Raw genomic sequence first — 18,099 nt, 5'->3', positions numbered from 1 at the left:
AGGCCTGGTCCTCCTGAGGCTTTCAGAAGTGCTCAGGCTGTGATATGTTGAAGCCTGGGCATGAAAAACCTGTTCTGCTGAAGCCTCAGTAAAGCAGAGGGGCAGGCTCCTGCCTGAGTCACAGCCAGGTTCTGTGTGGGTCTGCCTGAGTCACAGCCAGGGTCTGCGTGCAGCTGGATCTTATCCTGGCATGATGCAGCCAGCAGGATCTTGGTAGTAAGAGAGGAGAGAAGGCAGAGAAGGTGCTGGGGAGCTGGGCTGTCTGTGGATGGGTGATACTTGACTCCCCCACATCAAAGTTTTGGTGCTTTCTCAGCTTGGGATCTATCTCCTGTGGCTGAAGCACAGCTTCATTCAGCAGTGCAGGGTATAGATGAACTCCTTCTGCTGGGGCTGTTTCACTAAGTCAGAGCTCTGCCTCTTGGCTCTTCCTGCTTTGGGAAGCAAAGAGAGGCTATTTCCTGCTTGTTTCTCCTGCACTGCTCAGGTAGTGTGAAGGGAAGCAACAGGGGAACAAAACACAGAGGTGGGAAAACTAATGTTAAGGCAAGGCTGTGTGCAAAAAGCCTGTCCCAAAAAGCTTCAGCCAGGAGCAGCTCAGCTTTAAGCTCTGGAATTATTTTGTCAGACAAGTTAGCTTCTGAGGCCAGTGGAGAGATTAACGCAGTGTCAGCTGCGAGCAGGGCATCGCCCACTCTGCCTCTGAGGGACCACAGCCTCTTCCCAGAGCTTCTGATTACAAGGAGGGGAGAAAAGAGCAGACAGTTGGGGTTTGTTTTATCTTTCATCAGGTTCAGCAATTGTTTGAAGTTCAAGAAAGTGACTTGGGGCTCTTTAGTTGTGATAAGCAGTCCCTAGCAGTTGTTTCCACCTCACTTGTGGCAGATGCTTCCTCCTCCAGCTAAGGTTCCTGCTTTTAGCCTGTCTGCAAACCAGGACTTGTGCCTGATGATCAGGTACTGAAAGCGGCAAAGTGGACAAGAATTTGTGTTGCTCTTTCAAGTGGAGGTCATGGCAGTGGGTGGCAGTTCTGGCTTTTTGTTGTGCTCAGCTCCAGAGAGAGGAGGGAAACCTTCAAGGATCCTGCACACAGCTGTTGTTGCTTCTGCTGTGGCTCATCTTATTCTTACCCTCTTGCTCTTTTTCTGGGCTTATTCTTCTTCCTGCTGTTTGCATTGTGAAGTTTATTGGGTGGATGGTAGAGAAAACCAAACATTTGAACTGTAGCATCTTGTAGGCTGCTCAGGATCACCTTCGTTGTGCCAGGAGGCTGTTTGGCCTTGGCCTGAGCCTTCTCTCAGCAGTAGCTCCCTGTCTGTATTTTCCAGGCTTTGAGAGTTTGGTCACTTGTTTGGTGCTTTCCTTGCAGTTTGGGCACTGCTCTTCATGCTGCTGGTGCTAGATGCAATTTCATGGAAGCACATGGATATTGCAACCGGTTTGGTCTTTCACCTGTGCGTGTGTGGCTAATACCCAGCTGAGATCAGTGGTTAAGATAAAGCTCAGCCTTTCTGAGCTGAGGCTGTAAAAACCTCCCAGCTAACGTCCAGAGCATGCAGGACTTCACTCCTTAGCCACTTCTGCAGGTTGCTCTCTCTCCAGCTTGTAATTATAAAACTCCAGTTTCCTCTAAACACTTAGGAGCCTTCTGCCTCACTGGGACCTTCTTTCTCACTGGGACTTTGTCTCATTGGCCCCTCAGTGTATTTTGAACAGGCCTCATCATGCCCCTGCCTAGCTGACCTGGCACTGACCAGCTTCCTCTGGAGCCTTTCCATCAGGCAGTGGTAAACAGTGGCTGAAGGGCTTAAGGTGGATCCTGCACAGAGCTCAGCTGTCCTGAGCAACAGGAATGTTGGAGGGGTGTGGATGGAGAAGGCTCCCAGCAGAACACAGGCCTGTGTGTTCCCACAGGGAACTGGGGAAGGAATTCTTCAAGGAATAGCTGCTCTCTGGGAATGGGAGAGAAACTTGGCATTAGCTTCTCTTATTATTTTTCCTGTTCCTATTTTCCCCAGATTGCCATGGGGATTCCCCTGCACAGGATCAAGGACATCCGGGTGATGTATGGTGTCTCTCCCTGGGGGGATGCAGCTATTGACTTTGAGAACTCCGCACATGTGCCCTGCCCCCGCGGCCACGTCATCGCCGCACGCATCACCAGCGAGAACCCCGACGAGGTGAGTGCCTGCCCTGCTACCTGCAGCCTGCTGCCACCCTCAGCGCTCTGCCAGCAGGTCGGGAGGGTTCTTCCCCAGTATCACTGAGCTGATCCTTCTGTGGGCTCTGGTGAGACACAGCCTGAGCTTCCTTGCGTGTCTCACGTTCAGGAGCTGCTGTGGCCTCCAGACCTGGAACCACCTCCCCGGTTCTGGGTTCTCTGCCTGTTCTGTAGGAGGCACAGCAGTGTCTGTTTGTCTTAACAGGGGTTTAAGCCCAGTTCTGGCACAGTGCAGGAGCTGAACTTCCGCAGCAATAAGAACGTCTGGGGCTACTTCAGCGTGGCTGCTGCAGGAGGGCTGCATGAGTTTGCTGATTCTCAGTTTGGTCACTGTTTCTCCTGGGGAGAGAACCGAGAGGAAGCCATCTCGTGAGTAGGCAGAACAGGCCTGGAGCCTTGCAGCTTGCTTGAGTTTGTACTTTTGGATCCAAAGTGACTCCTAGCAGTAGGAAAAGGAATGTCCCTCTTCACCTTGTTTTGCTCAGGCTTCTCACCCTGCTGTGCTTCGCAGTCCCACTGTATTATGCCTATGTGTCTGCACTTCTTGGATCATTGTCTTTATTATTTTTTTTCTGTTCCATTCCTGCTTTGTACACCTGCTGCTGGGGCATGAAACAGCTACCACTGTGCTGAAGTCCTTCTGTGACAGCATTCAGGCACAAGGCTTCTGACAGGACAGACACTGGAGCTTGTTATGCCAGTGCCTTACAATGGTTTATAAACCCTCGAGTGTCCTTACGTGGTGTGGAACATTAAAGCATAAGGTCATGGGACAGAGCTGTCTGACCTCCCATCCATGCCACTCTTCATCCAGAGCCATTCCTTTGTCCCGTTCTGGGGTGGGATGGCCACGGCTGCTCTGCCATGTGGTAGGTGCCTGGGTGATAGTAGCAGTGGAAAGTGCTGGTCCCAAGGCTGATGCTGGCTGGCCTGCTCTTGTGCACACCAGCAGCAGATGGAAGATCAATATGGGTGAGGCTTTGGGCAACCTCATCTAGTGGGAGGTGTCCCTGCCTATGGCAGGAGGTTGGAACTAGGTGATCTTTAAAGGTCCCTTCCATCCCAAACCAGTCTGTGACTCTCTGAATATTCTTCCATTCCCAAGCATGTCACACAGACCCTGCCTCTAGTGGATGCTCTCTTCTGCTGCTACCTTCAGACTGCTCTTTCCCAGCAGCTCAGGGGGAGCCACCAAGAGTTACCAACCAGCAGGTTACTGTTAGTAGGTGAGAGGTGTTCTTTCCTCTTTCAGAAACATGGTGGTGGCTTTGAAGGAGCTGTCCATCCGAGGGGACTTCCGAACCACTGTGGAGTACTTGATCAAGCTGCTGGAAACAGAAAGCTTCCAGCAGAACCGCATTGACACAGGCTGGCTGGACCGCCTCATAGCTGAGAAAGTCCAGGTCAGCTGCTGGCTCCACAGGAGGGAGGGGCAAGGGAGTTGGGGGCAGGCTTGGTGCATGCTGCTTGCAAGGGGACAAGGGTTTGGAATGGTTAATTTGTAGTTTATGAATAAACATTTTCCCTGGCCTTAAATCAAGGTCATCCCTGTCAGGGAAAGGTGGTGGTAAAGTTGGCCAGAAAAGCATCTTAGTGGTGTGTGAGTTAAGGCTGCTCCTTTGGTTTGGAGTTGAGGCAGGGGAGGGTAGAAGTGTAGATGGAGCCTGAAGATTTGATCCAGCAAGGAAAAAATATGAGAGAGAGAAAGAGCTGCTTCTGTGTAGTGTTTGCAACTTAATTGTAAAGAGAGGTTAGCTGTGAACCAGCAGGAGAGCTGAGACTGTTGATGCTTCAAGTGAGTGTCCAGAATGGTCTGAGGTTGGCCATGACCATCTAGAGCCAAGGCTGTTGATTCTTCAGGCGGGTGTCCAGCATGGCCTGAAGCTAAAGCATTTGTAACTGTGCTCTGTGTCTTTGCTTTCTAGGCTGAAAGGCCTGACACCATGCTGGGAGTGGTGTGTGGAGCTCTGCATGTGGCTGATGTGAGCTTCAGAAACAGTGTCTCAAACTTCCTGCACTCTCTAGAAAGGTAAAATTGCTGTAGACAGCTGCTAAGGTAACTGCTACACAGTCATGAGTTTGGGTTTGCAAGTTGTGTTCAAGTCCAGCCTGGAGATGCACAGAGCCTGCTGCCTGCTGCCTGTCTCTGGGCCCAGGCTGCCATTCCTGCAGTGGCTCTGGGGAGCTGGCAGCTGCCCCTGCCCAGGGCACCCCTGCTGATTGCACAGGTTTGGCTTCTGCCAGGTTTGGCTCCAAGAAATGGCTCAGATATGGAGTTCTTTCTGTCTATGCTGCTGGGGCAACACTGGTGAGCCTTCAGTCACTAATGTTGTCTTCCTCCTGTGCTGAGGATCAATTGAATTTGGAAAACTACTTGGAAACCTGTCAGCTCCTGCTGGCTTTCAGGCAGAGCAGGCACTCTAGGGAAGTTTGTCATAACCCTAACCCTGGTGTGACCCAGGCAGGGCTGCTCAGGAGCTCTTTTCCTCAGGGTCCTGTTGGTTGAACTGTACTTAAACAGAGCCCTGGGCTTTGTGCCTGGGCTAAGCCATGCCCCAGTTCCGTAACTGAAGCTGTGATGCTCCTTTTGCAGCCCCTTCTCTAAGGCAGCAGAGGGTGGGTGTAAGGGAGAGAAGAGCTGCTCTGGGTGGCTGCAGAGATGGGCTGGCTGTGTCCCTCCTAAGGAGACACTTCAGGAGCCTGCTCCCATCTCTGCTGATGTTTTCCCAAGTTTTGCATGCTTAGAACCTGCCTGGGGCCCTGGGAGCCATCTGGTGGCTTCAGCAAGACCAGTTTTGTTTTGTGCTTCTCTTTGAAGGGGCCAGGTGCTGCCTGCTCACACTCTGCTGAACACTGTGGATGTGGAGCTCATCTATGAAGGACGGAAATATGTGCTGAAGGTACCCTGCCCAGCCTGCAGCCCCCTGGCTGGGAGTGGCTGCTTGTGTGGCTGCTCTGCCTTCACCTTTGGAATGAGTGCAGTTATTGAAGGAGAACAGTTCAGGGTTTGGCTCTGCTTTGGTGGGGCTCAGAAGGCAGCACAGTCTCCCATCACTTCTCTCCACTGCAGTGTCTCTGTAAACATTGGAACCCTTTGGGGTCAAGAAATGCTTTGAATGGGGTGAAGAATAATTTATTACAGGCAAAGGCTGCTGTCTGTTGAGCAAAGCTTTCAGGGACATTTCTGGATAACCAGATCTCCACTTTGGGGTGTCTGAGCCTAGCTCCATCAGCATGACAGGTTTGTAGGAATTCTGCCTGTCAGTGGTGCTTTTTCTTTGCTGTGTGCAAAAAAACAAGGTCAGAAATTCTGTTTAGAGATTGCACAACCAAGCATGCAGAGTTTTGGGAAATAATAGACTGAAGATTGGCTGTGCAAGCTCCATCAGCTTCCTGGGGCAGATCTGCTGTGGGGAGGTTTCCAACAGCATGACCATGTGCTGGGGTTTGCAGCTCTAAGTGTCCTGCACCTCCATGGTTGTATCTTGGCACCCCTTTGATGAGAAATAGACACTGAACAGCAGCTGAAGCATGATTTAAGTGATTTACCCAGCTGCAGGCAGGAACTCTGTGGCAGAGACTGTGCTGGGCTGCCTTTTTCTTGGGAGAGCTTCAGCTGCTTTTTGCTTCCAGATCATCTCATCCATTTTGCAGCTTCAGTGCATGGCTGACTTGTAGGGAGATCAGGGTGGAGAAATAGTCCATGACTGCATAATCAAACCTGTGCAATTAATGCTTAAGTGTGAGAGGATTAAATCAAGATTCTGCCATCTCTTGACTGCTGGGTGCTCGGCTTTGTGATCCCAATTTTCTTGCCATCGTTTTCCCCCATCTCCCACGAGGACAAGTGGCTCTATTCCCTTTCTTGGCTCCTGCTCTGGTAGTGCATGGGGAACTGTCTGCTGGGGCACCCAAGGCACTGCCAGTGCTGTGCCTATCTTCTGTGGTGCCAACCATTCCTGTGGCTCTGCAGGTGACCAGGCAGTCTCCCAACTCCTACGTGGTCATCATGAACAGCTCCTGCGTGGAGGTGGATGTGCACCGCCTGAGTGATGGAGGCCTGCTCCTCTCCTACGATGGCAGCAGCTACACCACCTACATGAAAGAAGAAGTGGACAGGTAGCAACCTCTCCAGATTGTGCTGAGCATTTACCCCCAGCCACTACTAGATGTAGCTGTAATTTTGTGCTTCCCAATGATGAGCAGGGAGTGGAACTCACCCCTAGGAGGAGGTTGCTGGATGCATTATGGATAGAGTTCATGGATATGGTTTAGAAGGAGTTACCTGCACTTGAACAGATCTTGGCTGCTGTTAGAAGGGAAGGTCTGAATGTGGACCAATGTGAAGTCCTTATTTTCCTGATGGTTCTTCAAAAGTGCCCTCCTGGACTAGAAAAAAACCCAAACAAACAGAAAACAAAAGAAGAAAATCTTTAAACTCCTGGAAACTCCATATCTGCCCTGGACTGGTGGGAGGTGTCCCTGCCTGCCTGTGGCAGGGGGTTGGAACTGGATGACCTTTAAGGCCCCTTCCAACCCAACCCATTCTATGGTTCTATGATTCAATCTCAGTGCTTCCCATCAGAATTCCCTGCAGGGATCATAGGTCAGCAAATGTCCAGCCCTGGCTGGGACCTGCTGCCCCCTCTGCTGAGTTCTCTTCTGTGGAATCTGGTCAGGAGCACAGACAGAGCTTGGGAACTTTGTGGGCTGGAAAATGCTATAAAAATCTCAGGCTCTCTGCTGCAGGGCTGCATCCTGCTGTCTCGGGCTGTGCTCTGGGTACAGGAGGATCTGGCAGGAGCTGGGCAGTTTGTGTGTTCTGGGCAGTGTTGTGTTATGGCAGGGTCAGCTCCTCTAGCATCAGCTTTTGTTTATAGGAAGTCTTGAACCTCTTTGGTTCTGGTTCCAACAGTGAGTGATAGCTGTTGGTAGACAAACACAAAAGTAACACATGGGCAGCCTTGCTAAGGGCTCTCCTTCCTGGGTTTGGCCCCTGGCTTCCACAGTCCTGTTTTGCTGTGGTTAATCTGAGCCGTGCGGTGCAGGGCTGTACCCTGCCGCTCAGAAGAGCTGGGAGCAGTGATTTGGTTTGGTTTTGCAATAGAACAGGGGAAGAGAGAATGGCTGTGGCCTGGCCATGCTTTGCCAGGGGCTGTGGCAGTGTGTGTGCTGTCCTTGGCAGGTACCGCATCACCATAGGGAACAAGACCTGTGTGTTCGAGAAGGAGAACGACCCCTCCATCCTGCGCTCCCCCTCTGCAGGCAAGCTCATCCAGTACGTGGTGGAGGACGGGGGCCACGTGTTTGCAGGCCAGTGCTTTGCAGAGATAGAGGTGAGAGAGCCTCAGCTGAGCCTGCCCAGGCAGAAGCTGAGATGGGGAATGGGATGTTAAATGCTTTGGAACAAAAGGTTGAATGCTTTGGAACTGGGAGTTGGGCATGAGAGATGGTTCCAAATTTTGTCTGTGTTTTGGCCTGGACTAATGCAGGAGGCAGCAGTGAGAGTGACAGAGTGGGGATAGAACTGAAATGTGAGTGTGCTGAGCACCATTTCTCAGCAGTGAGACCATGGTTATCATCTTGCTGTGAGGCCAGGGTGGAGTGGGGCCCATGTGTGCTGTGCTTTCCAGCTGCCTGCTTGCAGACCACTGCTCAGTGCTAACACAGACTCAGAAGAAGAGTTCTGTGCCAAGATGAAGTAACAAATGAGGACTTCTCTGATTACCTGATCATTTATCAAGTTGGTGGGATGAGCAGTACTCCTCCCTTCTGCCTTGGCAGTTACTTAACTCCTGTAGAGGAGGAGGGTGACCAGTTTCTGCATCCCTGTGAGGAAAGCACAACGGATTGTGTAGGAGTGAGAGGCTCAAAGCAGATTTGAGGGAGGGGAGGGTGTGTGTTGACAGAGGGGCAATTAAACCAGCTGGGGACAATGTGTAGGAGAAAAATATCAAGACAGAGATCCAGGTATTAGCTGTAAGTGTTTTTATGCTGCAAGAGAGACATGGCTAAGAAGGAGCCATTTCTGTGTTCCCAGTTGTACATAGTACAGCAGTGGTACAGTGAGGCTCTCTTGCCCCATCCCCAGCCCTCCTCCTCCAAAGGCAGGAGCTTCCATGGCTGATCAGAGGAAGCGTCCTAGTGAGGAGCAGTCTGAGATCTGTGATCTCTAGAAAGAATCCTCTGGGTCCTTCCTGAGTACCTGCTGGTCCAAGCAGTGTGGAGCAGGTGATGCTCTCCAGGGTGGCTTCCTGCTGCACTGCTGTGTGATCACTTCTGTTCCACTGCTCACTTTGGTGCATGGGTTCCCAGTGTGTGCTTGGAAGCTTTTGAGAAAGCTTGAATACAAAAGGTGCTGGTGCAGATTTGTCTGTGGCAGGACACTGGCTGCTGGCTCAGAAGCCCAGAGCCAGCTGGGAGCATGGGAGCTGAGTGTGTGACCTGTTTGCATTGCTGCAGGTGATGAAGATGGTGATGACACTGACAGCAGGAGAGTCAGGCTGCATCCATTATGTCAAACGCCCAGGGGCAGCCCTGGATCCAGGCTGTGTGATTGCCAAGCTCCAAGTGGATGATCCCAGCAGGGTTCAGCAGGTGAGAAGCTGCAGGAGGTGCAGGTGTTTGATGTCTTTGCAAGAGGGGACTGATTCTGAGAGTGGTACCTGGTGAGCCACTGTGCCCAGCCAGTGCCAGGTTTGTCCATAGTGCTGCAGTTGTCACTGTGCCATTTGTTTGTTCCAGATGAGGACCAGGACTCATTGATGTCTCTTTCTCTGAGTCATGCTAAGCTTCTGCACCATTCCTCTCTTCCTCCCTCAGTTCTGCTGTGGGTTGATGGCTCTCCAGGGCACTGGAGGCTGCCCAGGTTTTTCTGTCTGCTTGAATCCTATGCACATTGGTTTAACTTTTTTTTAATCTCATACAGTCTTCTTTAAGTGACCCTCTGTGGGAGGACAGGAGTTGGTATGCAACTCCAGCTGTCACAGGTCCAGCTCTGATCTCGTCTGCCTCTTAGCCAAATGCATTTCCACTCCTCTGAGCAGGCAGTGGAGGGCGGCTGGGTGTTGGCCGAGGGTGGTGCCCCAGCAGGGAGGGTGAGAGGGAGCTGTGGCTGTGCCCCAGCAGGGAGGGTGAGAGGGAGCTGTGGCTGTGCCCCACAGGGAGGGTGAGAGGGAGCTGTGGCTGTGCTTGCAGGCGGAGCTGCACACGGGCACCCTGCCGCAGATCCAGAGCACCGCGCTGCAGGGAGAGAAGCTGCACCGCATCTTCCACTGCGTCCTGGACAACCTGGTGAACATCATGAATGGCTACTGCCTGCCAGAGCCCTTCTTTGGCAGCAAGGTACCACCTCCTGCTGCTGCAGGGACACAAGGACCCTTTCAGCTCAAGGTTGGGGTGGCCAATTCACGTGTCACGGGCAGAGGACCAAGAGCTGGGGCAGCGCTGCCCTGCTAGTGCCAGCTCCATTTGGCCTCCCTTGACTTCCTGACAGTCTCACCAGAGAGGAGGGGGGAGGGTCCCATCTCTGCCACCAAAACCAAAGAGCTGAGCTTGGTCTTTACTGCTTGTGCCTGCAGCCTTGTACTAGGTTGCTGTGTGCATAGCCAGCTGTGGTGGCAGACCCAGAGGGAGGAGGACTGAAGGTGGATGAGTCTGAGACAGCTTTGGTGTAAGGTGACACAGCAGCTTTGTCATCTGCCTTGGTTCCCTCTTTTAGTCCCTGGCCTGGCTGTGTGATAAACCAGTGCTAAAAAATACCTCAGTGAAAAGCTTTTCCTCTTTTCCCTTCTTGCTGCTTATTCTTCATGCTTGCCTCTGCACTGGCTTGGCTCTCCCTAGGTGAAGGGCTGGGTTGAGCGACTCATGAAGACACTGAGAGATCCCTCTCTGCCTCTGCTGGAGCTGCAGGACATCATGACAAGTGTTTCTGGCCGGATCCCACCCAACGTAGAGAAGTCCATCAAGAAGGAAATGGCTCAGTATGCCAGCAACATCACCTCAGTGCTTTGCCAGTTTCCCAGCCAGCAGGTACTCAGCCACACATGGAGGAATAAGGATTGGTTTGTGCTGGGGAGAGAGAAAAGCTCCTTTGAATTATCTAGAGGTCAGCTGGACCTCAAAGGTGTGGTTGAACGTGGGATCTATGCTGAAAGAGACCTGCCTGTATCACTTGAGTTTTAGGGCTTGCCTCCCTTCTGTGCTGAAGGGTAGCTGTTCCCTGCTCAGGACAGCTTTAAACAGGCATCTTGGAAGTGGCCTTGTGGGCATTTATTGATTGGTTTTGTTGCCTGGGCCATATGCTGCAGTGCCATTTGTGGTGTCAACATCATTCTCAGAACGTGGGACGCCAGCAAAGGGAGGCCTGAGCAGCTGAGAGGTGCTGGAGGGGTTCTGCAGTCTAGGATGTTGTGCCTTGATCTTCCTGTTGTTAACTTGTTCGCTTCCTTAGCAGTTCAAGGCTTGGGCCTCTGCTGGAGGTTGCTGGAGCTCTGCTCTGCTGTGTCTGGAGGTTCTCAGCTGGGTGTCAGCCATCCAGGGCTGGGGCTGTCAGTGGCTGCTCTCTTTCAGATTGCCAACATCTTGGACAGCCATGCAGCCACCCTGAACCGCAAGTCAGAGCGTGAGGTCTTCTTCATGAACACCCAGAGCATCGTGCAGCTCGTGCAGAGGTGAGGGAGCCTTTGGCTCTTCTTTTGCTGCTCTTTGAGAGACCTCAGCCTGCTTGTCTTCATTCAGATGAGCACTAGAGTGACCCTCCCTGCTTTCCTCAGAGAGCCAGCAGCAGGAGGGCTCTGTGTGTCTGGCTCCTGGCTGCCTGTGTGAAGCACACATCAGATCCTTCCTCTTTCTCCCTTTGCCGGATGGAAAAGAGCTTTCCCTTCTGTCCTGACACTGGTCACGCCCTGGCTGCTTCACCAAGCTGCTGGGGGGTGTTGTGCCGTTCAGTGTCTGGAGCTCTGAGCATTTTCAGAAGGGAAAGGACATCTTGCTGCAAAGCACAGTGAGCTGTGCTGCCCCACGGCAGTGACGGCAGAGGTTAGGTGCCCCAGAGCTAGGACCACTTCTCCCTGTAAGCACTCTGCCACTTGTGTTGGCAGGCCCTCAGCAGCAGGGCTGTGCCTACCTCACTCAGTGAAGCTTTGACTTGGTTGCTTCTGCAGATACCGGAGTGGCATTCGGGGCCACATGAAGGCAGTGGTGATGGATCTGCTCCGCCAGTATCTGAAGGTGGAGACTCAGTTCCAGCATGGTGAGTCTCAGCACAGCAGCATTGCTGGAGGAACTTCCTCTGTTCCCTGAAGGCTCCTGATTTCTGAGCATCTGCAGAAAGAATCAAAATGTCTTAATTCACCACACTGCTGAATGCCATCTTGCCTGTTTACCAAATTCTACAGTAAGAAAATCAGATGGAGTAAATAAAGTCACTGAGCTGCTTGCCCCTGCTGTAAAATACCAGGAGCAAACTTCAAAGCTCAGCCTGAGACTGAGAGCTGAGGTGAATCCATTGCACTGCTGTGTGCAGGCACAAGATGGCAATGAAGCACTGGTGAAGTTTGAAGCTCTGGCTCTCGAGTAGTTCAGGTTTTGCTCTGCTCTTCTTTTATCCTGGCCCAATACCTGCCCCAGCCTAAAAATACTTCAGATCTATTTCCACCTCACTTTGCTGGCAGCAGAGGATGGTGCAGGGCTTTTTGCTCTTGAGTTTGGTTGGTTGAGCTGAGCTCAACATTCCTCTCTGTATTGCTCACTAGGGAGATGCTTGGTGTTAGAGCTGGTTTAAGAAGAGCAGGGTTGGAGGGGTGGTGGTGGGAGGGATGCTTCCTTCCCAGAGCTGGACTACACAAGTCAGATTCTCAGAATATCAGTGTAGGAAAGCAAAGACACATCTGATAACTTTTCCTGCATGGCAGAGGGGTGTGAGCCTGACTAGCTATGCCTTTGACTGCAGGGCACTATGACAAGTGTGTGTTCACCCTTCGGGAGGAGAACAAGAGTGATATGAATGCGGTGCTGAACTACATCTTTTCACATGCCCAGGTCACCAAGAAGAACCTGCTGGTTACAATGCTCATTGTAAGTTGTCTGTTGGTGCTCTAGACATTGGCTGCTGCTTCTAGTTGTATGCTTGATACTTTGAGAGGTACTGAGTTGACAGCCGAGAGCTACAGAGGCAGTGGCTGCTGCTTGCAGTTCATTCCTGTGTTGCTGGGGCATGCAAGCTGTGGATGAGAGGGGCCCCAGGGCACACTGCTCAGCTCAGTGTCCCTGCCCCTTCTGCTTCATGAATGTCCTGCACTGATTGCATATCAGAGCACAATGAGGGCTTTCTCTCTTTCTCCTCACTCACCTTTTCTCCTTTCGCCCCTTCTTTTTTCCCCAAACATAAGCTGTGACTGCTCCAAATCCATCCGAAGTAGCCCTTCACCAAATAACTCTCAGAAGCAGAAAAGGAGTCATAATTGTCCTGGACTGAGGCTGAGTTCCCTAAATTCTCATTTGTAAGCTGTAAGGACCCTGGCATTCTTTCTTTCCCCTCTCCCTGGCTGCTGTGTGCTGTGATTGTGAGCAAGGTTTGCCTTAAGAATCTCATTATTTGAACACGGAGCTGTATTTCCTCTGAGGATTCTGGAGGAGCTGTGAGCTGGGGCTGTTCATTTCTCAAGTAATCATGCTGCTGTGATGGAGAGAGAAAATGGCAGCTGGGCACAGCTCAGGCCTTCAATTTCCCTGGGAGCCCAGGCACTCAAGTGTGTAATTACAGGGGGTGCTGGCCAGCGCCGCGCCCGGGCAGGCAGCGCTTGGAGCTCTGCTCCCTGCCTTTGCCAGTCAGGGCAGGCAGAGCCAGGGCAGCCTCAGCCACCTGCTTGCTTTGGTGGTTGTCAGCCTGCTTAGTTCTTGCTAAAGTGGGACTGAAACTTTTGTGGTCTGGTTTTTGTGGTTTGGAGGCAGAGTCTTGCTGTGTCCTTGTCTCGCTGACACAGTGTTTGTGTCAGTGATGGAATCACAGAACTGTTTGGGATGGAAAAGGCCTCTCAGATCATCCAGTCCAACCCTCAACCCAGCACCACCATGGCCACTAAACCATGGCCCAAGTGCCATGAACACCTCCAGGGATGGGGACTCCACCACCTCCCTGGACAGCCTGTTCCAGTCCCTGACTGCTCTTGCAGGAATGAAATTTTTCCTCATCTCCAACCTAACCCTCTCCTGGCACAATTTCAGGCCACTCCTTCAGCTGGAGCAGATTTACACTGTGCTGTTGGCAAGCTGTTGAACCTAATGTGATTGCCTTCAGAGGGTCATGTAGACATATCTAGGCAGTGGACACTAACTGGAACACAGAAAGTTTCACCTGCACAGGAGGAGAAGCTTCTTCACTGTGAGGGTGCTGGGGCCCTGGAGCAGGCTGCCCAGAGAGGTTGGGGAGTCTCTTTCTCATGAGCCTTTCAAGCCCCACCTGGATGTATTCCTGTGTGAGCTGCCCTGGGTGACCCTGCACTGGCAAGGAGGTTGGACTCGAGCTCCAGAGGTCCCTTCCAGCCCTCCCAGTCTATGATTCTGTGAATGCAGGTCTGAGGGAGTGAGTTCTGTGCAGGGAGCAGGGAATTCTATGGCTCAGGGGTTCACTGGGGCTCAGCAGGGCTGAGGTGCCTTTGGTCACAGTGTCACCTGTGGCACAGCTTGGGCATTACCATGTGCCAAAGTGCAGGTCACTCTGGTACCCAAAGACCATCCTCCTCTTTCCTCTGCCTCCCATTTCTCTCCCCATCTGAGGGACCTGTTGGCACATGCGGTGTGATGGTGGCAGGGGTGGGGCACTGTCTGGGTTGCCAGGCTGTGTGTGTGGGACGGCCTGAGTCTGTCCTCCAGGGGCAAACACCATGGTCAGTGCCCTGGAGCTTGTGTGGCTGTTATGGATGTATCCCTGGGCTGCATTATTAGCAGGGGGCTCTGAGGGTGGTTTTAGTAACAGTGTTATGCTGCCATCATTCACCTGCTGTAGCCAGCAGGCACTCAGGCAGGATGGGAACTGCTTCATCCTTCATGTTTGTGGCAGCAGAGTGTGACTGGAGGTTGTATGTTCCTGTGATGTTCTCATCCTGGCCTGATTGGGCATGGCAGAGGTCCTGTGTCCTGTGGGATTTCTGTTACCTTGAGCAGTGGCATTACCACACCCAGGGATTTGTTATTCCACATAGCACAAAGGCAGCTCTTGAATGATTCACTCTGAATTCCCAGAGTGTTCTATAGTAGATAAATTCCCACAGCTTTCTTTGGGAACAGCCCTTGTCATGTTTGCTGGTCAGCAGGGGACACCAATCTAGCAAGGGTGAGCAGCCTGTGGCCTCTCTCCCTGGGGTGTACACAGCATCCCTGGGGATGGCATCGAGCCTGGGTCAGAGAGAAGGGGGCAGGAGCAGGCTGAGGGGCTGGACTCCCATGCAGCAGTCAGTGGCACCTGCAGTAGTTGGATTTAGGTTTTTCATTTTCCCTGCAGGTTTCTCTATCTAACCTGAGGTGCAGAGGCTTCCCTTGCTCCCTTTCTGTTTCTTGGATGTTCAAAGATGTTCTGGACTATAGCTGTTTAGAATCTCCTACAGCTTTAAGGCACCAGCTCTACTTCCTGATGCAAATCCCTGTTTCATCTCACATTTCCCTGCTCTGATTCACTTACCAAGAGAAAAGCTGCTGAGTGCTGTGTAGAAGAAACACATTAGAGGCTCCTAGGGGTTTTCTGGCTTCAGGAGTAGGAGGAAGAAGCTCCCAAGCCAGTGTGAGTAGTTGAAGACTCTGGGATTGTTTGCTAGGATTGAAGCTATTTTTGGAAGAAAGTGTGCAGGAGAGTGCACCTCCTGTGTTGAGACAGCAAAGCAGATTGAAGTCTTTGCTCTTTGCCCTTTACTTTGAATGGCTGAATGCAGAAGGGTTTTGAAGCAGCATTGACAGTGAAGATCATGCTGCTGAGTTTGGGCAGTGGAGTAAGCCAGGGAATGTCCTCAGAACCAGGACTGTCTGACTGGAAGGAATATCATGGGGTCAGTGCTGTGCTGTGGCAGGACACAGATGGTATCACCTCTGGGTTTTGTTGCCTTTGCTTGGCCTTCTCAGGGCAGTGCCAGGATCTGATTGTTCTGGTGCTGCTGAGGCTGTGCCAAGCATGTGGTGGTCAGTCTGGGGTTGTTGGGTTCTGGTCCCTTCCAACCTAGTCTGGGATTCTGTGGTTTTATTTTTTTGGGTGTAGTGGTCTTTAGGAGGTTCTCCTGGCAGTTAAACCCTTTCTGTTTGATCACCTTTGACTGTGGGAGTTTGTGGATCTCTGCATGCTGCGTAAGGCATTTTGCTACAATTCAATCTGCTTTGGATTGTGCCTTGCTGCGGGGAGAGAATTCTGGTACAGAGCTGCAGCTGGCTCATGGGAAAATGCTCTGCTGGAGCCTCTTGGAGAAGTCAGGGTTTCTCCTGTGTTTGAATACCAAAACGTGCTACAAATGAGGAAATGGGTGACGGTGTCAGCCCCTCCTTTCCTCTGTGGTTTTATTTGTATGTGTGGAGCTACTGCAAGCCCAATTCTTGTCCCTTGTCAGTGCAGGCTTGCAGAGTGGTGCAGAGTAGCCCCCCAGAGGTGCTGTGGTGCAGCACCCCAGCACACCCCTGGCTGCTTTGCAGGAGGCTGGGAGGTGGCTTTCCCCTGTTCTAAACATTCTCTGTTCTCTTTATTTTCAGGACCAGCTCTGTGGCCGTGACCCCACCTTGACAGATGAGCTGATTAATATTCTGACAGAGCTGACCCAGCTCAGCAAGACGACCAACGCCAAAGTGGCCCTGCGGGCACGGCAGGTAGGGCAGCACTCCGCAGCTGATCCCTGCCGGGGCTGGGCTCTGCCGGTGCTGAGCTGATCCATACGGACTGCTCCCACCTGGAGCTGGCTCTTGTGGAAAGGCTGTGTCTCCTGGCGGTGATTTTGATGACTATGCAAATGGCAAGAGCAGATTACTGTGAGCAGCAACAATGGAGCTAATTAACCACTGATTAACCATTGTGACAGCTTAACACAGCTTGCTGTGGGGTCCCAGGCACTGTACCTCTGACGTTAAGGTGACATTGCTATGTCCCTGCTCCTCCAGAAAGTTTTGCCTGGCTCCAGCAGGAATTAACTGAGGGTAGCCTGAGTCTGTGTGAAGAAGCTGAAATCCGTGGTCACTGTGGTTCCTTCTGGCATTTAGAATGTGAAGCAGACAAGCCTGGAACTCACAGGCAGCTGCAGAGAGAACAGACAGGATGAGCTGGTGCCTCTTCCCAGCCACCTTACAGCTGCAGAGCTGTGTGTGCAGGCAAGAGGGAGAGGAATTTTCCCAGGAACCAGATGTTCTCTGCAGCTGCTCAGGAGTTACTGCAAAGAATGACCTTGGGTTTTGCTGGATTTCTTCAAGTCTTTGGGTTGCATTTTGTTAATTTCTTTTGAACCTGAAGAAAACTGGGGGAAAACTCTTGATGCTGTCAGTTCCAAGAGCCAGGTATTTGATGCCAGGTATCCACCCGGGTATTACCGTGAGCTTCCTCTCCAGCAGTGAGTCTGTAGCCAGGGAGGAGTGAGAGGGCACAATGGTTTCATGGGGATGCCACCCCTGTATCACCTGATGCCTCCTCTCACTCCCTGGTCCCTGTCTCCATGCAGTCTTCAGCTGGGAAGCTGACACTTTGGGAATCTCTTTTTATTTCAGAGCTTGGCTGCTGGAAATGAATGGTGGTGTTTGAAGCTGCTCAGTGACCTTTATGTTTCCTTTAGGATTGTGTTTCTGTCCTTGAACCATTCAGTTACTGGACCTCTCAGCAGCCTGCTGGTGATGGTGCTGCTGTCCTTGTGTTTCTTTATGTTGCTCTTTCACGTCATTTTCCTCTGCAAGCTGCTTCCCCTTCCTGTCTCTGTATCCTTCACGCTGGGCATTTAATACCTGGCACCAGTGTCTGTGGCTTCCTTTGCTGGGAGGCTCTGCTGCTGGCCTCCCCACAGCTGCTGCCTGCCAGCTCTGCTTTCCAATTAACAGCCGAGCAGGCAAGCCCCAGCCCCAGCAGCTCTGCAGAGCTAAATCACATGCACTGATGGAACTTGATTGAGGTTGCTCCTGCTCTCCCTGGGGAGCTGCCAACAATACAAATGGAGCAGATACGCAAAGGAGGCTGGGGAGGCACTTTGCAGCCTCACCCAGGTGCTGCCGAATTCACAGGGGAAAGCAGCCACCTCCTGTGTGCTGGAGCAGCCCCGTGGCTGCCCTGCAGGGAGCAGCCTCCTGCTGCAGCCCAGCACAGCAACTTTGCTGACTCCCCCACCCCTGTTTGCTGTCTGCAGGTTCTCATTGCCTCCCACCTGCCCTCCTACGAGCTGCGCCACAACCAGGTGGAGTCCATCTTCCTGTCTGCCATCGACATGTATGGACACCAGTTCTGCATTGAGAACCTGCAGGTATCTGCCAGACCTCTCTCCTTCTTCCCCTGCTTCCCTCTCACTGACCTCAATGGTTCTGGATTAAATCTCACCTGTAGCCCCAATGCCCTTGTGGTTTGAAATCGTCCTGCTCTGATTTCTAGCTTCCCCACTCCCCCCGTTTTCGTACTCCTTCTTACACCACTATCCTAGAGTCATGGAATTGTTTTGGTTGTAAAAGACCTCTGAAGGTCATCCAGTCCAGTCATCAGAATGACCTCATCACAGGCTGCAGCTTCCTCAAGGGGGACAATGGAAGGAGATGTCCTTATCTCCTCTCTCTGGTGGCCAGAGATAGGACATGAGGAAATGGGATGAAGCTGCCTCAGGGGAAGTTCAGATTGGACATTAGGAAAAGGTTCTTCACTGAGAGGGTGTTGAGGTACTGGG

The 18,099-nt window shown here is 52.1% G+C and overlaps 1 protein-coding gene across 3 annotated transcripts in view; it reads left to right on the top strand.

Moving 5' to 3' along the window:
- ACACA (acetyl-CoA carboxylase alpha) overlaps window positions 1–18,099 on the top strand; it is a 105,438-nt gene that overhangs the window by 17,977 nt on the left and 69,362 nt on the right. For all 3 annotated transcript variants that reach the window (XM_054394135.1, XM_054394134.1, XM_054394136.1), the window contains 15 exons: window positions 2,019–2,180; window positions 2,427–2,590; window positions 3,474–3,624; window positions 4,147–4,250; window positions 5,040–5,121; window positions 6,195–6,340; window positions 7,407–7,557; window positions 8,684–8,818; window positions 9,419–9,565; window positions 10,064–10,252; window positions 10,793–10,893; window positions 11,386–11,474; window positions 12,174–12,298; window positions 15,950–16,063; window positions 17,575–17,688. In XM_054394135.1, coding sequence (XP_054250110.1) covers window positions 2,019–2,180; window positions 2,427–2,590; window positions 3,474–3,624; window positions 4,147–4,250; window positions 5,040–5,121; window positions 6,195–6,340; window positions 7,407–7,557; window positions 8,684–8,818; window positions 9,419–9,565; window positions 10,064–10,252; window positions 10,793–10,893; window positions 11,386–11,474; window positions 12,174–12,298; window positions 15,950–16,063; window positions 17,575–17,688 — 1,974 coding nt within the window. The remainder of the gene's footprint in view (window positions 1–2,018; window positions 2,181–2,426; window positions 2,591–3,473; window positions 3,625–4,146; window positions 4,251–5,039; window positions 5,122–6,194; window positions 6,341–7,406; window positions 7,558–8,683; window positions 8,819–9,418; window positions 9,566–10,063; window positions 10,253–10,792; window positions 10,894–11,385; window positions 11,475–12,173; window positions 12,299–15,949; window positions 16,064–17,574; window positions 17,689–18,099) is intronic.

Source organism: Indicator indicator, chromosome 30, assembly GCF_027791375.1.
Source record: "Indicator indicator isolate 239-I01 chromosome 30, UM_Iind_1.1, whole genome shotgun sequence".
NCBI classification, from domain to species: Eukaryota; Metazoa; Chordata; class Aves; order Piciformes; family Indicatoridae; genus Indicator; species Indicator indicator.
Note: the sequence above shows the minus strand (reverse complement) of the source record. Positions and strands in the feature narration are given on the sequence as shown.